The sequence below is a fragment of the Rhagoletis pomonella genome, unplaced genomic scaffold (genome assembly GCF_013731165.1).
Source record: "Rhagoletis pomonella isolate Grant_MI unplaced genomic scaffold, Rhpom_1.0 Rhpom_scaffold_00009, whole genome shotgun sequence".
Classification (NCBI taxonomy): domain Eukaryota; kingdom Metazoa; phylum Arthropoda; class Insecta; order Diptera; family Tephritidae; genus Rhagoletis; species Rhagoletis pomonella.
The window spans coordinates 33,290,463-33,313,669 of record NW_023458563.1 but is presented as its reverse complement, the minus strand read 5'-3'; the positions used below and the strand labels follow the sequence as shown (position 1 = coordinate 33,313,669).

The 23,207-nt window shown below is 32.5% G+C and overlaps 1 protein-coding gene across 10 annotated transcripts in view; it reads left to right on the top strand.

Moving 5' to 3' along the window:
• LOC118745736 overlaps window positions 1-23,207 on the top strand; it is a 351,287-nt gene that overhangs the window by 83,268 nt on the left and 244,812 nt on the right. For 8 of the 10 annotated variants that reach the window (XM_036479375.1, XM_036479368.1, XM_036479369.1 and 5 more), the window contains 3 exons: window positions 9,286-9,360; window positions 16,758-16,977; window positions 22,775-22,895. In XM_036479375.1, coding sequence (XP_036335268.1) covers window positions 9,286-9,360; window positions 16,758-16,977; window positions 22,775-22,895 — 416 coding nt within the window. The remainder of the gene's footprint in view (window positions 1-9,285; window positions 9,361-16,757; window positions 16,978-22,774; window positions 22,896-23,207) is intronic. The other 2 variants (XM_036479370.1, XM_036479371.1) reach the window with 2 other exon arrangements.

Here is a 23,207-nt window from a genome sequence, read left to right as displayed (position 1 = left end):
TAATGACCGAAATTAATTGCAAAGGTGTAAAAACGTTGCAAATTATTGTCTACTATTATAGATAGTACAGATTATCATAGTTCAGTGTATACACCGTACATGATAATGAACTGTTAAATGCTGAAAACGCTATTAACTTGTAGATCACTCAAATTTAGGTGTGTGTGCTTAATGAACTTTCTAGGCGGATGCGCTGGCAGGCATTAGGGTCTGTATAACTATACAAACCTTGTGTTTTTTTAATAAAGACTTAAATATATTCGGAAATTTAAAATTTTGCTTGATAAATTCACAAAATTTACGTTTTTTCATAAAAATATAATCTTATAAAGACTTTTTTTCATTATAAACTTACATTTAAGAAAACTCCATTCAGAGCTATAATTACGATTTGAGTTTTCCAGTTTATAAAACACAAGCGTTAATTTTGTACTTAACTATTGATATTATTCTTCATTAAGCATGAATATCAGCATACATTAAAGATGGATATTATACTTAACCTACATTTTGCTCACAAATAACACATACAGCCGGGCTCCCGTGTCCGAATTCGCAAAAATTTTGCGTTTTAGTTTTCAAAATTACGTGCTCCAATATTCGCAAATCGGAAAATTTTTGAGGTTTCAAATCGGTTGCCGATGAGACGGTGGAATGAAAAGTAAATGGCAAAATTAACATAAATAACAAGCTAGCTTAGTTTAAATTTATTTTTGATTATGCCCATTATATTTTGCGATATTTTTGGCGTCCTAAAATTAACTTTTGTTTGTTTTGTTGATTTTATTTGCTTAATTCACTATTTATTATACACATCTCCGTTTTGGGCAACGAAAATTTATCAAAGCAACGAAGATTTACGATTTGGTGCGGACGATAAATGTGCGATAATTGTTGCATACCTTCAAGGGATAGCTTTTAAGAATGCTGGAAACGATGTGGAAAATGGAACTTATCGATAACAAAAAGTTGCGAATTCAAGAGCACCCAAAAATATAAAAAATGTACGATTTTTACGAAAACGCAAAAGTAAATGAAAATGGGAGCCCGGCTGATAATTATGTATATTTTATCCTCGAAAAGAACTTTTCTAATCATGAGGCGAAATTCCCCACAGTAACTGTTGCCGTGCTCGCAAAACGAAAACGCTGCACACAACCCAAAAGTACTCCTCGGGGACCAAATGGTGAAAAACTGCGAAAAGGTTTATTTCTGTATATACTGTGATTCCTGATAACTCATTACCTTCTAACAACGATGCACAGCTCTTTTTCTTTTATTTTTTTTAGGCGAACTGTTTCACAAACCACAGAAATATATGAAGATGAAGTTGAAATATAGAGCACGGAAACAATTGACATTACTGTAAACTTTAATGTAATTGAGTAGTGAGAAGGAAATAGAACAAAGTTCCCTTATTTGTCGAAACTAGTATTGCTGCAGCTGAGAGATCTTTTTCTCTGGCTGGCAATATAATATCGGAGAAAGGGAGTTGACTAGCGCCTGGACCGATTGACAGTTCGCTGTTTTTAAATTCCCGTTCTAAAACTGTAATCTTAGGCGCCTGTCACACCGTCAATACGGATCGCAATATTTAGATCGTGATCGTGAGTGTGTGCCAAACCTTCAATATTTATCGCATCAGTATTTGCATAATTTTTGTGCGGCACGCTTATTATGGCGCAAGAAAATATTTTTATTTTGTACCAATAATTTACAGATAATGCATTCCATAATTCTTTTAAAATTTCCAATGTTAATTTAAATGCTTTCAATTTGTTCTAAAAGGTTTTAAGCGCCGAGAGCGAATACGCTTTCGATTTCGCATTATGAGAGTACAAGATGTACTGACGAAATCTATGGATCACGTTTTGAATATGCTACGCTTTCAATATTTATTGCGCGATCCACGACCCGTGATCCGGATTTCAAAATTTTTAGATATTTTGCGATCCATTTTAAAATAAAAGTCCATCAATATTTGATGCTACACCTTCAACAAATATCAAGATCTAGGATCGCGATCCGCAGTGTAAAAGCTATACATACATACGTTTGGCGAGAATCACGTCAACTCTCCTAGCGCGGCGCGCAAGCACTAAATTCTGTTGTTTTAAACTCGCGCTGGTGGTATGAAAATGTAAATGTGAAATCCAAACACCCCATTTGCAAGTAGTTTTTCCACAGCTTTCCAATGGCGTCGTTAGATTTTCGGAAATTTTCCATTTTTCTATAAAAAACGCAAAATGAAAAATATACTTTTAAAATTTTGTTTACCTTTAAATCAAATGCTGAGGTTTCTTTACACAAAAAGAGTTGAGTAGTCCACTTGCAAAGTGCTCTATGTAAAATTTTTTCGATTTTTAGTTTTTGGTGGTTAACGTACCAGTATTTAAAGTAGTTTCATGTCCACGAACAATACAGTGCAAAATCCTTATATATTCTGAAAAAAATAGCATCAAATGTTAGCTACTCTAGCAAAAGTCGCTATAGTACTTACTGTATATATACACTTGCAGAAGTCGCTATAATATTCATTGTACGTATTTATACAAGTTCAAAAGTCTCCATCTTCTGATGAACTTAGAAAACTGCGAGAAAACGTGGTAGTTTCGGTGGCTAGTGGAAGACGTCGTAAAAAAGAAGTAGACCAATCTTCATGGAAGAGAGAACGCGAAAAGCTAAGAAAAGCTAGCTATGTAACAGTTACTGTTTCAAAACTCGCTATATTAATTTTTTATATATAAAATTTCCAAATTTTTAGCCAAATTCATGAAAAACCAAAAACTAGTTAGGTTAAAATTACATTTCTACTTAAAAACAAGCAGTATTAGTTCAAAATTTCGCAAAAGAGACTAAGTAAATAAAAAGTCTGACGGAAACTTTCCTTTTTATTTGTTTAAGAAATGCTACACCTGGGGGGTTACTCTTTAATGTGATGCGATAGCAAAATTGCGAAAATTTGGAATATTGGCACCCTACAATGCGACAGGCGCATTGAAAATTGCCCTTTTCGCTTTCATTTTTTCCCCTTTCGCATTTTAGGCTCTCTGTAATGCGTAAACGAAAGCTAAACTGCTCTTCTATCGCAATTTGCGTTCGATAGCGGTACAGCTATCGCAATCCACAAACTACCTTTAATAAAGAAAGATTTTTAGAATCTTTTGAACCAATGTGATATACATACCTACATACATAATTAAAATCAAATATTAAAATTTTTACGCATGTATTTTTATAATGATTTTAATTTCATAACTTATATTATATTAAGTACACCACTCGAATAATTATAAAATACGTTTAATAGGTACACACTACATACAATAGGCGTGTTTTATTTGACAGAAATGTAAGCTATTTGTATGGAAGATTTAGCGAACGTAATTACATATATTGGCTTATGAAAATCTATCTTGGCTTGTATATTGAACTAACTAGAGGCATTGCTATTCTAAAAGCTTTCTGCTTCAGCCAAACAGAAATGGCTTCATTTGACACAACAACGTTAAAAAATTTATATGTATTCACAAAAATATTAGTAATTAAAAATTAAAAAAAAATATCAAAATTGTATGCATGTCCGCTTGCCACACAAGAGGCCAATGCGATAATAAGCTATTTCTTTTCATATCTCATCTCCCGCAGAGATATGTAAACAGTGGGTACAAACTAAGCATTTTTAAGTCTCTAAAGGCAGTGTCACACGATTGGCCGTTTGGGCAAAATTTGGTGCAAATCGTATTCCAATCGTGTAAATGCACAAATGTTTTTCTTTATCCCAACCACGACAAACAATTTGTACAAATTTCCCAATAGAAGTTCGCTGTATTGTACCAATCGTGTGACTACAAATAAAAGGGGTCCCAATTTTTTCATTTTGTACCAATAGTCCAATAAAAAAAATGTACAAATATGTAAGTATGTATGTATGTATGTATGTACCAATCATGTGGCACGGCCTTAAAGAAATCGCATGCGTTAACAAAAGGACTGAATTTGGGTAGTTTAATATTTTTTTTATTTGTAGTCAAACAACTTACAAAATTAAGCCAACATAGGAAGTAATCTATGTAGTTTGTTTTATTTGGCCAATATTTAGCTTTATATTGTGATGCTTTAAGGAAACACGCCTAATATGTGCTTTTTTTATGTACCTATGTACGTACATGCATATGTGTATCGTTAACCTAATATGAAAAGGCCCTAACTCATATTTTCGTTACTTTACAGGAGAAGAAAAAAACTGTTTGAAAATTTAACCAGAAAACAAATAAGTTTTATTGAAATGGAAATTTTAATAAAAACTAATAGCTTGTTTAGTTCTAAAAGAGTTTTTTATGAATTTTTATTTTTAACAAAGTTTTATGACATAGGGCTTTTTTATTGTAATTAAAAAAAAAAGTCGTGAGATAGGGCTTTTTGGAACAAGCTAAATACAAAGTATTTCATTTCTTTAATAATGAATAATCGGTATGCTATGGAATAAGAGGAAGAAATCAGTTTTTAAAAGTTAATTTATCATAAAAATGGTGGCAATCAGAAGGTATAAACTTTTTGAGTTCCTGTAAATTATCCCACTTTTTCTTCGATATTGCAATTTTGTTTTTATGTAGATATTTAGGAGTGGTATCTTGAGTACTGATTTTTGATCGTTGTGGAAGTATTTCGTTTTCTCCATTTATTTGTGTTTTGTAATATAATAACCTAGAAGAATCATAAGCCAATGCGGGCAGCATGTTAACAGTGGGATCTCCACTGCTTCTGCCTAAAAAAATTTGCTATTAATATTCCAGATTAATTTTTTGTATAGTAGCTTTTGTTACCTGGTCGAATAGATAAGTATCGCTTTGGAATATTCTCAAAATCCAAAAAATCGTCGTAGTGCAATTGATGTGCTTGTAAGGGAGATGGGTCTCTTCGTGCCTCCCTGATGAATTACCCAAACTGTGAAGGAAAGCTCAATTGCTTTCCACATATTTTTCTTTCTATAAGCGAATGCGTTGAGTCACATTCCATTTCTGTATGCCCACTTATTAAATACTGTTGCTCTACTGTAACGCTAGTTTTCTGACAAAAGGCAAGCAAAGCACTTGATAATGCAAGGGACTGTGTACGTTTGGAAAATTCGGAACAAATCTGTTTTTTTTCGCAAAGTCGACAAGATTTATAACATATAGGCGTTTTTGATCTCACGACATCGACCAAAATAAACTGAATATTTCTATACGTACAGGCTCCATAAAAGCAGAACAATTCCTTAGTGAACTTTTTTCACAAAAATTTGATGAGCATGGTTCACCAAGCTGTCTTGCTGGTCTCTGCAAATCTCCTTTTTTCGATTTACATACATATTGTTCACCCTTCATTCTAATTATTTTGTTCTTATTTTGCATCCATTTAGATGGATGTGCTTTACGACTTCTTTTTGGTGCAGAATCCTTTATCTTTTGATCATCACTGTCAGTGCTTTCACTCACAATATCCATATTTACAAATTTGCACACTTATATTTTATATTAAAGTACAGTTTTCGAAAACAAACACGCTCTGATCTTTACAATAGAAAACTGTTTATTTAGCTTCGATTCATAAAACAAAGAAAAGCGATGAGTACTTTGCAATTAATTTTATTTACCATATATAAGTATAGTGTGAGTTAGGGCTTCAAATAAAAAATATAAATAATATGGATTGAGTTAGGGCCTTTTTTTAATGCTTGTATTACCGTTAATTTCCATAAGAATGCAACAATTTTTTTAGAGAAGGTGCAACTAGAGGTTATACATCAAAATCCGTTAAAACCCCGCTTCGGTAAAAAATATGAGTTAGGGCCTTTCTATATTAGGGTAACGATATGCATACACTGCTTACAATTTGTATTGCGAATGACAAAAGTATAAAATCAAAATTTTTTTATCAAGTGCATGCTGTGTACGCTAGATAGCATACAATCAGGCGCAAAATTTAAACAAATTGTTTGGCTTAAAGTATAGGGTGAGATAATACATACATTATACAACGAAAATCATTTACTTCCGTTTACTTTTATATCTGTGGTGCATACAAAAAGTAATTATGATTGCGACACCATTGCGATAGTGATAGATACTGCCGATCAGTGTTGCCGTTGTGCGACTGAAGGGGCAATTTAACCCTTTTTAGGCGCCAATACCCTTTGATTTTCGTATGATAAATTGTGTAACAATTAAGGCCTAAATTGAGAAAAGGTTCTTAATTGAAAATAAGGTGCCTGTTTGAACATAGTCTAATACTTTTCAGCTTTAAATAGGTCTGGCTCTTGCTTTAGCAACCGAATTAATGTCTGGCAAATTAATTTTATATTCATTAGAACTTACACAACATCATATTAAATTTTGAGCTTTACTAAAATAAGGTGAAAAAATTAATTTTTTTTCATAAAAAATGACGTCTGGCACAATGTTAGCAACAACGGACATGTCTGGCAATAACAAATCTACGTTTCTAAAAGCTAGTTAAAGCCAATGGAAAGAAAATTAGCCTTACTAAAATGATTTAAATAATTAGCATTTTTAACTGTAAAGATAGGATGCGCACTAGTCAACGCAACCATTACCGCCTGCCAGATGGCCCCACGCTAACCGAGGGAGTAAGAGAGATGTCATATTAAAAAACCAGCTGTCCTGAAATTCCTGTTTTCACGACGTTGCTAGCTCCCGTACTAAAAGAAGAAATAATAACGTCGTCGTTTATATAAATTCAGAGTGACAATTCATTTACAGTTTAGAGATCATATGTATGTACCAAGCCACCTATCGAGTAACAAATGAACTAATATCAGAAGCATACCTAGATATTAAAAACACATGATTATAGGAATGAATAAATAAAGGGTCCACAGACCGACCGAGCCTAGCGACGCGTGCGGTACTTTCACTCTTTTATTACTCGTAGGCAAATGCTTGGGCACTCTGGGGAAAAAATCGGAAAATCTGACAACGTCTTTGAAAAGCTAAGGAATTTTTTTTACCATTTTCCTACCTTCAGCGCGAGTTGAAAACAACAGTATTTAGCGCTTGCGCGCCGCGCTAGGAGATTTGAAGTGATTCTCCCCATATACAGTTACTGGCAAAAGTATTTTGGGAAGGAGCGAATCGTTCGTGTTGTCTATCGTTCGTGATACATAATAAGGCAGGTTCTGGCCCGCCAGATCGGAAGAGGTCACTACCTAAGTAAGGACAAAGAGTTGGAGTGTAATTCGAGCAGTTTATAAACCACCAAATTTGAATAGCAGTGTTATATATGTACATATACGTACACGGTTGCTCTTACGGTACGTCTCATTCAGAGTGTCCAGATTGGGCGGTTTAGCGCCAATTAGTCGATTGTTATTAATTTTATTTATAGGAATTCGCTTTGGCCGATTTTGAGCGATGTTTTTCCCTTCAAATCCATTATTTGTGCGCTACCACGTAAATGCGCTCGTTATCTTTCACCCATCGCAACACGTGAGAAATGGGTTGTAGGTTTTGAGCATTTGTTTTGATGTGGCAACCCTTTGTATAGTTATACTTGCCGTACTCAAATGCTTTTGTTGAGTGAGTTTTTCCGTAATGAATCCAACTAAACAAAATTCGGATTAGGATGACGTTGGAAAGCCAATACACGTGCGCACTTAACCGATAAAAGCAATTAAGCGAATTTTCTTTACTGCTTCCATAAGGAAGGTATCCGAATCCCTATTAAACCAAATAATGGCGGAGCACTTACAACGTAGAAATTACTGCAAGCGATATTTTTACTGAAGTGTATCTAATTATCTATATAACTACATAAATTGATTGCCATTTTCGTTGTTCTGCGAGATGAGCAAAATAAATAAAAGCTTGTAAAATGAGGAAATTGTAGCGCCAGTGCAGATAACCGTAATACCTTTTTGATAATTGATAATAGTTGCACAATTTTTAAGGCAGGTATCGCTAACGTGTAGGTATGTTGAATGCATATATCGGAGCAGTTTCTTTATAAATGTTAAAAATAATGCAGCTGATGCGCATTTTAGGGTAGGTGTCTTAAATGTGCACTTAAGCATAAAGGCAGCAAAGCTGTATATATATATAGTTGCAATATACTGTAATTCAATAATTCGAATAAAACTTTATATGAGAGCTAATAGTTTCTGCTGAAAATCGTTTCCAATACGAAATAATACGCTATCAAGTTTGAATATACGACAACAATACAAAAGTTAATGATTTAGACACTATATATGACTTTGAAGAAATTGTGAAAATAGCTTATCTCGCCTAGTTATAGCTTTATATTTTATTTTTTAGTGCCTACCGCTTAAAAGAGGATTTTAATCAGTTAATATGACTTATAATACATTTTTTGAAAGCGCAGTCCTATTGTCAAATGTGTTAATTCATACATTTTTTGTACATCACTTTTATATAAGTGATTTGAGTTATTTATTATTACCCTGAAAGTATTATACTCATAGTTAAAATGAGAGATTAAAAAATTAATTTTGGGCTATTCTTTTCAGAAATGAAGTTGTTTTAAACAATCCGGTAGTAAAATACACGATTTTGAAAATTAAAACTGAGGCTGTTTCGAAACGTGTTATGTAACCGTCTACAGTGCCAATATGTGATGCTGTGTGTATCCAACCGTTGGAAGATCAGTTTACCTTAATATTTGACATTGATTCTGGTTTTTCCTTTTGATTTTATAATTTTTATTCAAATATTGAATTTCAAAAGTTCGTTGTAAAAAATACAAAAAGGTCGAGCGATACCTACCGAATTCTGAATTCCCTAAGTCCCAAGTTATCTCAGAGCCAATTCTCAAGAGAGGCAAGACATTGCGTCGTTTAAGAAAATAGAAATTTAAATCTGTGGTAACTACCTTTATATTTATATATGTACATATTTAACTTTGGATGTTCTGCAAGTGGACGTAATACCATTAACACTTTCTCCGTTTCTCTATGCACTTAAATTTAGTTGATTTTAATACAGCTCCTTTGAACCATAGATCCACCAGTGTTCCTTTATTTCTAATTCAGCACGCAACGGTATTACATATGTATCTGTACCACTTTGTGTTTTTGTATATGCTTAAAAAATTCAGTAGTTTGCATATGCTGTTTGTTTTATATGCTATGAGATTTATGTACATCTATCTATTTTTTAATTTGATTTGAATTCATGATTTGTTTAAAGAACCAAAATTCTTAGAACTGATTTTAAAACTAACATTTTTTCCAAAAAATTTAAAAACAACAATTACAAAATACAGACTATGGCTGCCACCAAGCGCAATGCCGGACTAACTTCAGCTGTACCTCGGGCCACATTGAATGACGAAGAACTGGTAAGTTTAGCGAAATAAGATGTACCTACATATGTATTAATTACGGCTATGAATAAGCACCAAACAAAATGTAGGGTGACAGTATTAAAATCAAAGTAGTATGGATTTATTAAACCTCTACTCTCAAGCCAGATGGCACGGTAGTAATAAAATATAACATTACTTTATGTACTACCAAAAAAAGGTTGTTACCTAGCGAAATCGAGAGTTAAACAGGCATATACTTACATATGCATATGCAGTCAGCGTCAACAATATGAATACCCTATTTTCCATACCATTTTATTATTATTTTTTTTTTATAAAAACATGGTTCATTCTACAGCAAAAACCAACAGAATAATTTTTTTCAATTTCATATAGAACTCAAGTAAGTTCAAGAAATACCAAAAAAATTTCATCAAAATTTTCAACTTTTCAATTCAATTTCTTAGTATTTTGAGTAGGCAGTTTTGTAGCCCATTAAATTTTGGGTCTCTAAAAATTATCGTTGATTTTTGAAAATTTTTCTGCCAAGTGTGTTTCGCATTTTCTTCCATATAACGCATGAACCAAATCTATTTTTATATGAAAGAAAACGAGCAACACCCTCGACAAAAAAAAATATCAAAAATCAATGGAAATTTTTATATACTTGGAACTTGCACCTAAACATTAATTAAAGTTTTTAAAAATTTTTTAAAAATGGAATTGAAAAGTTGAATTTAGTATAATAAGTTCAAGTTTTCTTTTGCTGACGGCTTTTTGCACATATTTCTATACAAGCATGAATTTTTTATGAAAAAAAATGTGCAAAACCGTTTGGAAAGAAAAAAACGAATGCCAGTTTTTTTTAATTGCACTTGTTATATGAAAAAACCCTCAAAAGCCATCAGCAAAAAAAATATTAAAAATCGACGCTGCTAATGAGCTACAAAACTGCATACTCAAAAAATTCTAAAAAATTAGATTAAAAAGCTCAATTCTTTAAAGAAATTTTGTTAAACTTTTCTAAGCTGTGCACAAAGTTTTAAAATTTGATTTATATGGTTTTGGTTAAAGCATGAATCATATTTTTATGAAAAAAATTTAATCTAAAAACCTTTAACAAAAATTACCATGTGGTACTCGTTTCTGTTCCCCAATACTATTTTATATGATGTCGGCTAAAAAACTTGAAATTATTGCAACAGTAAAATATTATTTTATCAAGTTTCAAGAAAAACACTTTGACGGATGAAGAAGTCTTTCAGGCCTACAAAGATAATATCGCCCGATTCATCTAGATCAAAAATGCTTCAGGCAAGTAAGAGTTACTCTGCATTTTGGCGACGGACCGACATATGTATGTATGTACATTTTTTTATTTGAATCGAATCGTGAATCGTGTATTTGAATTCAACTTTTGATAAGCGAGTCTCCCTGAACGGGGTTTTCCATATTTTTGGCCTGTGTGCGCTTTCATTAGAGACCTAAATATTTCGGAACCGAGTATCGAAAGTATTGGATACTTTTTAAATCGGTACCGAGTATCGGTAATCGAGCACGTAATTCGCTCTCCCAATCGCAATTGGCGCCCCAATTACCCTTCGAATTACGTAATTCGCCATACAAATTTTTTAGAGCGAATTACCACATTTGTAAGTAGTTCAGTCTCAATTTCCTTGCGAATTATGAACGAATCGTTATCGTACCCCATTTTTATCGGAAATTTATAGAAATTAGCTGCCAAATGAAAACGAAAGAGTAAACCAAAGAAAAAAAGTGAGCAAAAGTTGCATAATAACAGAAAAAGTTATTTTATAAAAATAATAATAATAGATTGGCGCTTACAGAATATGTTAGTGTTTGGCAGAGCTTCTCCTCCGATTTTTGGCGTGCGCCTTGATGTTGTTACACAAAGAGGAGGGACCTACAGTTTTACGCCGGCTGCCAACGGCGATTGCATTTTTATGAGAAGCTGTTTTTCATGCAGTGATGTTCAGAGAGATGTTTTACTCTGCGCGCGCCCATATAAAATCTACAGAGAGGTTTTGAAGAGTTTCGCCCGCGGGCGCTGTTTTGAGCATCACTCATGGCAGAAATATACTCGGAGGTTTGCCATTGCTTGCCGAGGGGCGATCGCTGTGAATTTTTTTTTGTGATGTTGCTTTGGCCAGGGCTTTAACCGAGACCCTGCGGAGTGGTAGCGCGCACTGCTAACGTCTACACCACGGCGGCCGCCGGAAGCAAAAAAATAAATTGTTAAAAAAGTATGCTGCAGGATACCATTTGTCCTCAGAGGAACTGTTCCATGAGGAGCAGTTTACTAATGGCCAAAACAACTTTTCGTAAAGTACCTAGAATTAATATAATATTCGCTAAACAAAGTTAAATCTTTATTTTAACTTACTTTTTTCTCCATCATCGAACATTCACAGCAAAGAATAGTAATAAATGGCAAATACCAACAAGCAGTAGAGCTGTCAAACGAGTTATTAAGCGAATTACGTGCCGTGGGAATCTACTTTAAGGGCTGTTTTCACCGACTCTGGTTAACACCAATCCCCAGTTAAACATCGTTGCCGCCGTTACCGACACAGTGTTATATGCATAGTGTCAGTAACACTGACAACGATGTTTGACCGGAGATCAGTGTTATCTAGACATTGAGAAACTGGCCCTAACAGGCCTTTTCCGCTTGTAACCGAACATTTTATAATAAGCATATTTTGTTACCAACAAGTTTCACCACTTCTTGCAACCGCAATTCTATTTACCTTATTTATTCAACAATTGAGCTTTGGAGATTTGCAGAAATTCTGGTGTTGCATATTTCACGGGGCAATATTTTGTTACCTGCTCATGAGACGGTAACAACATTTACCGGTTACAAGGTGTGGAGAATGCCAAAAGGGTTTAAAAATTGACAGTAACTTTATTTATTTATTGTAACCGAAATTCTATGTACATTCGTAATGCCGTCAAAATGCTCAGCTAAACAGTTTGTTTGTTTGTTTGTTTATTTATTGATTTATCCTAACACAACAATCTTACAATTATTTTTTAGTGCTAGTCACGCGTTTACAATTTTTTTATTAAATCTAAAAAAACATATGTATATGATACAGTGTATGGCAATTTAGAATATACTTATGTATTTGGAAAAGAGGGAGAGGGCGGGGAAACAGAAGAAAAAATAATATAATAATAGGTAGACAATAAAAAGAAAAAATAAAATTTATATAATAATATGTAGGAATTGCAGGTACACACAGAGTAAACAAATTTATATATTAATTGCATTCATTGCTATAATAGTTCTTACCCAAATAGGAAGAGAGCTCCAAAGACGTATGGAATTGATAAAAAACTGACGTTCAGAGACAAGGGTTCAATATTTGGTGTGTACTAAAAGTTCAGACTTCGATGATTGGAGAAATTGAAGTCTTTCGTACAAATAACTAGGCTCCTTAGAATTAGTTTTGGTGAAGAAATGGCATTGCATATTTCATGGGGCAATGTTTTGTTACCAGTTTATAATACATGTGTATAAAGTTAGCGAAACAACATGAAGAAAAATATGTCGCATATACCCATGAATTTGTGATTTTTTTCCGTTAATTAGTTGAGGAAAAAATAATTTTGTCTTTGTATTTCTTTTATATATATATAAGGTGATTTGCTAACTTTATATAAAGTCAAAGATAAAAGACTAGGCTTCATATCCGAATTTGCCGTTTTTTTTGCCGTTCCATGATGAGCTAGTTTACTTTTGAAAAAAAAACAAAAAACTTTAAATGAAAAAAAAAATTGGCAATGTTTTTTTCAATGTTCAATAATTTTTAGAAGAAAAGAATAATAATAAAATAGAAAAGAAAAACCGGTTGCTTTATGTACCACTTTGAATTTTAAACAAACAATATTCACCATGGTTAAAATTCAAAAAAATAAGTTCAGCAAAGAGTTCAAGATTCATAGAAAATTGCTATATAATTTTTATCACCCTATCGCCATCTGCATAATCTTCGCTCAAAATAATAATTACCTATTACTTGAATAAATAATAATATGAGCAATTCTAAGCCTCTTTGAATAAAAAATAATAATTTCTTCCAATTAAAAAATAAAGAAAAAATCAAAAACCGGTTTTCAACGAGCCGCATAGAAAATTATGCAACAAAAAATTTATTGCTTTTACTATTTTTAATTAATTATTAAACAGCTTTCCGCGAAAATTATTAAAAAAATAAGGCTGTTTAAACAAAACCAAAATTAAACGACAAAATCAAAAACAGTTCTAATGCACAAAATAAGCCAAACGTCCAATTATGCAACGCAAAAACCAATTGTTTTTATTATTTTTAACCATCTTTTAAACAAAAAAAAAAATGTTATGACAAAATCAAAACAGTTTTAATGCACAAAACAAGCCAAACGGCCAAACGGCGGTGTAAAAATTGGTTCAAAATAATAAGAACAATAGTTTTTTTTGTTGCACAATTTGCCGTTAGGATTGTTTTGTGCATTGAAACTGTTTTTTATTTCGCCGATTATTTTTTATTTTTATCTTGTTTAAACAGCCTTGGTGATTATTGTTTGTTTAAATTTTCAAAGTTGTACATAAAGCAACCGGTTGTGCTTTTTTATTTTATTATTATCTGTTTCTTCGAAAAATTATTGAACATTGAAAAAAAAGTTATATAAAGTTAGCAAAACACCTTATATCTAAAAAATACAAGAATGACAAAATAATTTTCTCCACAACTAATTAACGGCAAATTCATGGGAATATGCAACCGCCTTATTAAAAAAAAAATTAGGGACTTGGAAAGTGGTTTAGAAATTGGTTAAAAATAATAAAAACAATTGATTTTTTTTTGTTGCATAACTAGCCGTTTGACTTGTTTTGTGCATTTAAAACTCTTTTTAAATTTGCTATAAATTTTTTTTTTGTTTAAACAGCCTTATTTTTAAAAAAATTTAGAGACTTGGAAAGCGGTGTTAAAAATAATAAAAACAATATTTTTTTTGCATAATTTGCTTTATTTGTGCATTAAAACTGTTTTTAATTTTGTCTATTCTTTTTTTATTCAAACTACCTTATTTTTAAAATAAGTTTGGCGACTTGGAAAGCGGTTTAATAATTATTTAAAAATAATAAAAGAAATAAATTTTTTTGTTGCATATTTTTCCATGTGGCTTTTTTAAAAATGGTTTTTGATTTTATCATTCTTTTTTTAATTGGAAAAAAAATATTACTTTTTATTCAAAAAGGCTAAGAATTGTTCCAGTTATTATTTACTCAAGTAATAGGTAATTGTTATTTGGGGTGAGGATTATGCATATGGCGAAAGGGTGATAAAAATTATATACACTGCCGGAGAAAAGTATAGGCACAGCAAATTTTTCACAATATATGCAACAATTTTTTTCATTCAATAACAAAAAAACATAAAAATATAATTCCTAAACTTTGTGCAAAACTCGCGAAAATTCAGCAAATTTTCATCAAAATTTTCAACTTTTTAATCAGATTTTTAGAATTTTTTGGGTATGCAGTTTTTCAGCCCATTAAATTCTAGTAAACAAAAATGCAAGTTCGGAGTTAGTCAAAAATCGCGTTGAATTTTGAGATTTTTTTTTGTTGAATATGTTTTGCATCTCTTCCATGTAAATTATTTTCGAAAAAAACTGGTTGTATGGAAGAGACTGCGTAAAAAAAATTGCCAATAATCAACAGTAATTCCTAGCTACTTAAAACTTGCACTTTGTTATAATAAAATTGATTGGGCTACAAATCTGCATACTCAAAAAAAATTCTTAAAAATCTGATTAAAAAGTTGAAAATTTTCATGTAAATTAGCTGAGTTTTTGCGAGTTTTACACAAAGTTTAGGAATTACATTTTTATATTTTTTGTTGTTGTAGAATGAACCATAGTTTTATACGATGTTAGCGGAAAAATATTAGAATACAATTTTTTGCATATATTGTGAAAAATTTGCTGTGCCAATACTTTGTTCCGGCAGTGTAGCAATTTTCTATGAATCTTGAACTCTTTGCAGAGCTTGATGAGGATGCTTCTTTATTTTTTGAATTTTAACCATGGTGATTATTGTTTGTTTAAATTTTCAAAGTTGTACATAAAGCAACCGGTTATGCTTTTCTATTTTATTATTATTTGTTTCTTCGAAAAATTATTGAACATTGAAAAAAAAAGTTATGTAAAGTTAGCAAAACACCTTATATCTAAAAAATACAAGAACGACAAAATAATTTTCTCCACAACAAATGAATGGCAAATTCATGGGAATATGGGACATTTTTTTCTTCATGTTGATTCGCTAACTTTATACACATTTATGTATTATACATTCAAATTGACGAGTTAAACATGTTAAATGAGCTTGAACCAGTTAAAGGAATAAAAGGTGTTCATAAACAAGTTAAATCATTTAACTCGTTTGAAACCCATTTCAGCGGAGAGTTGTATCAGAAAGCTTTCTGCTTCAGCCAATCAGAGAGAGCATAACATTAAAAATTATCAAAAAATATCAAAATTTTTGCATGTCTGCCCGTCAAAAAAGAGGCCAAGGCGATAATTAGTTATTTCCCGTCAGGCCTCATCGTACGCAGAGATAAATAGTGCATACGAAGTCAAAACAAATTTAAACACAAAAAATCGATTTTGAATATTTTTTTAAATTTTTATTTGAAATCAAACAACCGTCAAAATTAACTCCAAATGTTCAATGTGGACGATTGTGTGTTACAAAAAGCCATGGTACAATTATTACAGGTATTGTCTTCCCAGAGAGTTTTGCTTCACATCGAAATTCGTGCTCGCTTATTTTCAGTTTGACGCTTTTCAATGTTGATTCTTTTACTTTTAGTTGGCTTTGCTTTTGGTTTTCGCTCAATTTAATTTTTATAATTTTTCAAAACAAAAGAACAAACGTTTGAAATAAAGTGAACAATAACAATTCTCTATTTATTTACTAAGAAAATGTTTATTTTTCGGCTTTTGCAAATTAAATAAGTTCTATGCAAGAAGGTTTGTTTACAAAAAATACGTGGACATATGTATATGGTATATGGAGAATAGAAATATCCCTTTTTCTTTACAGTAAACCTTTAGGTGTTGGCAAAAATGATATTTTTAAAATAAGGCAGATCGGAATATACGCTCTCTGGGAAGACAATACCTATAATTATTGTACCATGACAAAAAGCTATTTTGCATTTAACAAGTTAAATGGGACTAATTTTAATGAAATATAAGATATGTAGTAACAAAATTTACCGGTTACAATAGTTCATAGAATGCGAAAAGGGTTTAAAATTTGACGGGAACTTTACTAACCGGTTAACAAATATTTGTTACCAGTGCAGTCACATTTGTTTCTCACGTTGGTTTTTATTATAATTCTGCTTTAGAAAATGCACGTCTACAAGAAGGCTCTGCAAGCGCTCATCTACCCAATTTCCTCCACAACGCCGCATAATTTCGTGCTATGGACAGCGACATCACCGACGTACTGTTATGAGTGTGAGGGATTATTATGGGGCATCGCCCGTCAAGGAGTTCGCTGTACAGAATGTGGAGTGAAATGTCATGAAAAATGTAAAGACTTATTAAATGCCGATTGCCTGCAAAGTAAGTAAATTCAAAAAAGTAATTTTAATAACTCTTTTTTTCTATATTTCGATGTACATAAGTATATAATAAGCGCAGGCATTTTTTGTGAATATCATCATATCTGCTCCGTTCGTTCGATTTTCAAAATATGATGAGTTGAATTTTTTGTGATTAGAACTTTTTTAGCGGTACAGGGTGATGTGAAATTTGATGAAATGAAAACCGGTACAGTTGGCACAGAGGAGAAACGACTTGGCGGTTACAGCGCCAAAGAAGAAGAAAAAGAAGAAAACCGGTACCTTGAGAGACAGACCTCTGCGCACTCAAACACGTCTGGACGGATTTTGATGAAATTTGGCCCACGGATTTTTTAGGTTTTTAAAGGAGTTGCAACCTGTTTTAAAAGTTAAATTCAAGTTAATTCATAAATTAATTGAAATAAGTATGCATGACAACATGTGTGTCAAACAAGAGAGAATTAGGAAGGTTTTAGTTTCCATATTTTTTTGAAGATGTCTGCCACCTGCTAGAAAAGTCTGATTTAAATACATTATACACAAGTTATGCAAGATATTTCAATATTGGTGTCAAAAGAAAGAGTTTTAAGAAAGTTTTAGTTTAAAAGCTTGAAACGAACTGAGAACGACAAATTGTAGGAGGTAAAAAGTAGTTGAATGAAAACAAATACTAAGTTAATAATTTTTGCGATTGGTTTCATGCAAAAGCACCATTTGAAAATTTCTATTGCGTGCAATATCTTTGTCAATGATTTTGGTTTCAATGCCATACGGGTGCACTAGTATTTTTTATTACTGAAAAAATTCAATGTCACTACATGATGGTTTCAACCGGACTTTCAAAGACTTCATCAATAATACTTAGTTGCAAGGCATCAAAGCGTTTCTGCATTGTGCCCGTAATGTACACATACAAAATTGTCAGCAAAAGGCACTAGACATTGCAAAAAAGGCAAAAGAAGGCACTAAAAACGACAAAACCGGGAAAATAATAAAAATAACCATTTATTGTAGAAATGTTTATTTTACAAGTAAAAAGGGACTATCTATGAACTAGTTTCATTATATGAAAAATCTTTGACTATTTTCTCCTTTCCAGTTTTTAACCCACAAAACTTTAATCTCTATAGTTGTAGTAGCATTGAACCACAAGATGCATTTTGAAGTTTTCTGGCAGCATTTTCATTCGATTTTCGAATGGAACGTTTAAAACTTTCATATTGTCCGGAATAAGAGCTTTTTCCTTGCCCTTTACAATTAAGGGAAAAAATGCAAATATCTTAAAAACGCCAAAAAAAGGCAAATATCTTAAAAAAGGTTACAAAGGCAACATCAAATAAGTATATATAGAATCAGGGAAAGCTAAATCGTGGGCATTCTTAATCAAATATACTCTATCACCTTAGCAGAAGAAAAGGCAAATTCCATAAAGGCGTTCCCTGCATATGCCATTATTTGCGTTATAAGTATAACACGTTATTAATAGCATAATAATATTTGATTGAAAAGAGACAGAGAGATATAGGATAATATAATAGCGAATTCCATGTAAAAGAAAGAGAGAACTGCTCACACGTGAAACGCATATGCGTTAGATTTCTTTAGGAGCTCTATGTAAAATGATGGAAAGTTTTTGAATTTCTCACAAAAACTGTTTGTAGTAACAGGCGTACATATATAACGCATTAGTTAACAGATAGGGTTCTTACTGGTTAGTGTAATTATACGTGTGTGGAAAGCCTAAAAAACGCACCGCTGCCGTAAGCCATTACAGTTATCTGGAGAATTTATTTTAATCATCGTCCTCCAAATAAGTCGATAAGTTTGGTACAAGATCCCGATTCTATACCCGTAAAGAGAGAGTTCAAACAAATGCTATCGTTATCATTTAATATAATGACAAAATTGTTTAACTTTAATTGATGAAGTCAAGCTAGTTGTTAACAGACGCATTCAGATAAAGGTTAATTGCCAGTGTTGCCAGATTTTTTCAACAAAACTGTAATTTTCCGGTAAAAACGAAGAGTTTTTAAAAAACTAAGGTTAAATAGAAACAAACGATTAATTTAAAATAAGATAAACTGTTTAAGTTATGTTTAACAAAACCAAAAAAGACTACAAAAAGGATTATTTAAATCACATTTTATTTTTTTTTGAACATTTGATTCTATACATCAAATTTAGTATCTCACTTAATTTTAAGAAATCTTTAGTTCTAAAGATTTTTTCTTCGTTTGAATACGCTTTTTTTCTGCACTATGCAGAAGCTTTGTCCTACGTAATGATGAAAAACCCAACAAAAACTAAAAACTATAAGTCAGACGGCAATTTAGCCTAGGATCTCTTTTAATCCAACGAATAATAGCAATCATCTCTGCTCTCTGCACACCCAGCTACAGCTCGAACTAGAGGCACTATCGATAGTTTCAATTTATCACCACTTTCGATGAATGGTGCTCACTATCGTGATACTATCGGAAATATTTTTTCATCGTTTTTTATTCCGTTATTCGATGTCAGTTATAATTCCCACTTCAAGAATTCACAATTATTTGTGCGATCATGTAAACATATACGGAGTAAATATGTTCGAAAAATTTTTTATATATAGAGAATGAGCAAAATCTTTAACAAAAAACTGTCGAAAATCAAGAATAAGCCCTGGCTACTTCAAACATGCGCTTTTTACTAAAATTTAATGTACTGCAAATATTCAGTTTAATTTCTTAGAGTCGTTCAAACTATTTTTATTTTTAAGTTTGTTTAAAAAGTTACTTTTCGGTTAAAATACATATATCAAATCGATAACCTAGAAAAAAGAAAATGACTCTGAAAAAATCATGTTACTTTCTTCTTAGTGTAAGCATACTTAATTTATACTGAAATACTTATCTAATCTAGTTCCTTGAAGGGAGATCGTGTATGTTCATTAAAATGTGATTTCGTTTTCAAATCCATTTTATTGTTTAGTAATCTAGATTAGATGTGCCTACAGCAGCGGCAACGTATGCACAGCCTGTACAAAATTACTACGGGAGCAATCTCAAAGGAACATGCGACAAATACCACTGCTGGAAGGAACCTTTCGTTTTTTTTCGAGTATGTCCTATCAAAACACTATTTGTTCCCCTTTATACCCGAAAGGGTATTAATTCGCCTAGTCGCTTTAAAGAAATAAAAACTAGCGCTAGCTGCGATTCAAACTGGGGTTCTCTGGTTTGCTAAGCAAACACTACCTCTGCATGCCAACACTGTATTTTAAATGATCTCAAATTATACCGGTAAGGGATGAGTTGAAACTAACTGATTTCCAATAATACCCGCATGAGACAAGTTGCAACTAACAAATGCCCAACTGTACCCCATTGATACTAATCCTGGAATACTCTCTTTAGAGATTAGTCGCGCAATTTTTTGCAGGATATTAATCACTACTAGAGATGTCAGTGGCAAAAATACATCGATGTATTTCTTCACTTCGATACACCGTCTATTTATAGATCGAGTGGAAAATTTTCGATGCATCGAAGTTAAACATCGATATTTTCGATGTATCGATATTTTTCCGACATCCCTAATCGCTACACACTTATCTTCGAGTAAAATTGCGTATATGTACAATAATAAGGCTGCCAGACGTTCTGGTTTTCCAGGATTTGTCCTGGTTTAAACAAATTTTCCACACTTAAATTGTCCTAGTTTTTAATGAAGGTCAATGCAGACACCCATCTAATTTTTAGCAGATTTATGCTTTGAAAAAAAGCATTAGTAGTCGAAAATCGATAATGAAAAATTTTTTCTAACATGTTGAACAATATCTGGTGAGTTTACCTTCTTTTTGTTTAGTTTATTTGGTTAAAATCTAATTTCGTATCTTCAGTGCAGTTCCTGAACAGATACACGGCTGAGGGGTCACACTTACCACGCTGTAGATAATTTCAGGAGTTAAAATCTCTTCCAAAAGACCTTTCTGAAAGTCATTCCTTTCTCCTTCCTTTTTTGTACAGTGTGGCACAAATTGAAGGGGTTCTGCCTTCGCTACTCAAAGAAGAGCTTCCAGAAGGGCTTTTGTAGGACGTACTTCTGAAGGCCTTTGAAGAAGTTTTTTTAAAACTGTTTTTAATTCATAAAATTTATACTTCTTTAGGGAATTTAAATATTTAAGGTTCATATCAAATATGTTTTATTGAGGCTTAAAGCGCTTATTGAATCCTTTTTGTAATGCTAAATAATATAAAAATATACTTAAGTACATTTGCGTAAATTGCAAATAGGAAACCCCTTTCTAGGAAGTATGCAGGGAAGCACTTTTTTCAGTCCTTATTGGGTAAGTCTTTTAGAATGGCTTCACTTCAGACAGCCTTCCTGAATTATCTTTAGGTTAGGCATACATGTACAAAAATTATCATGAAGCGCATTATAGGATATGTGGAAATTTGTTAATGGTGGTAAGACAAGCATTCAAGACCACGTTAAAAGCATCAAACACTTCACAAACATTCCAAGTTACGTCACCGTCAAGAGAAATTTGTTCTTTTATGATTAAAAAAAAATCAGAACATGAGCGTTTCATCGTCTTCAATCATTCAGCTCTACGGATTGTGCCACAAAACTAATTGCTTATAATATCAGAAAATTCTTCAAAATAATGCAACGCCAGAACCAGAGCAACTGAATTTATAGGGGATAATTGTCCTGGTCGATGGGTTCAGGATTATGGCAGCCCTAACATATAAGCAATTTTACAACAGCTGCAGCGAGTGTTGCTAATTTTAATGAAAATGCATCAGAACACTAGAAAAAGCCCATTTTTCCAAAAAGTACTAAATTTAGTGCGAAATGCATTGCGTTGGAAACAGGGACCTGTGCATAAGCATGCTCAAACAGTGATGTCAGATCAAGTAATGAGTAAAAGTACTGTGTATATTTCTCCATGAAGTAAAAAGTTATAAATGGCGACGAGGTTAATTTTTAGTTGCTGCACAGAACACTGATAAGATTCACATATTTATCTTAGGACTTAATTAATATAATATCGAGCCCTAACCGCCGAAATAACGTAAGCGACACTTTTTTCAAAATTTTCTTTTTGGTGCAGAAATATTCCTAGAGCATCTAGGTGCATTTCTGCATCAAAAAGAAAATTTTGAAAAAAATGTCGCTTACGTTATTTTGGCGGTTAGGGCTCGATATGTTAAACCAAACCAAAATCCTTCATATGAGTTATTATCGGTAAATATTTAAGTACACTCACTTCCTTTACCCCTTCCGCTAGTTTTTTCTTTCCCTTCTTGCCGGGCTCCCCATATTTGCGAATCTGGGCGTCGCTAGTCTAGTTAATTGGATGTTGGTTAAGGTATTGAGTTAGAAACTGTTATGATTGGTTTATTTGTGAAATATGTCAATCTAGTTCCCTGACTTTCAAATGCTTCTGGCAATATCTTAAATCGTGTTGGAGGTGAGAAATTAAACAATCGATGTATCGCTTTTATTACCGCTATCGAAGTTTTCAAACATCGATGTTTTAAGAACGAGTTATGCAACAACTGCAAATTAGTGACCACCGGGTAGCTTCGACTTCACTCCATTAAAGTACAGCGCCGGACTATACATACATAAATAGTGTGTCTCTAAAGCGCGCCCTTGTTCGACCTCTAGAAAATAGACCAATCACAAACGATGATTGAATAAATACATTGATTTTCAATTTTTAGGCCTGGAGGAACAAAAGAAAATTTCAAAGAAGCAGACTTATCTCTTTTCATGTTCATTTTTTTCTTTAATTTGCTTACAAATAGGAGCCGCCGAAAAGAGTTCGAAGCATGGAGCAGAAGACAAAGCCAATTCGATAATAACGGCCATGAAGGATCGCATGAAGCAGCGTGAGCGGGAAAAGCCCGAAATTTTCGAGCTGATACGGTAAGTTGCATAGGTCTAAGGTATTATCTCACTTGTTCATACATCCGTTCGTGATGCAAACGTTTAGAAAAAAGATAAAAATTGCAACCGAAAGGTGAAACGAGGTCATAAAAAACGACTAAAAAGATAAATTCCCCAAAAAAAATAACCTAGCTATGCAGATTAATTTCCAATTTTGGTTTTCGGCAAATCAATTAAACTTTTTGCTCGATTCTGTTTTGGTATTCATATTTACTTTCATGCTAAGCATCTACTGCCGATTTATTGAAAAAGTATTTAAGTAACATACAGCACTCCCTCTTCTAAAGAGAC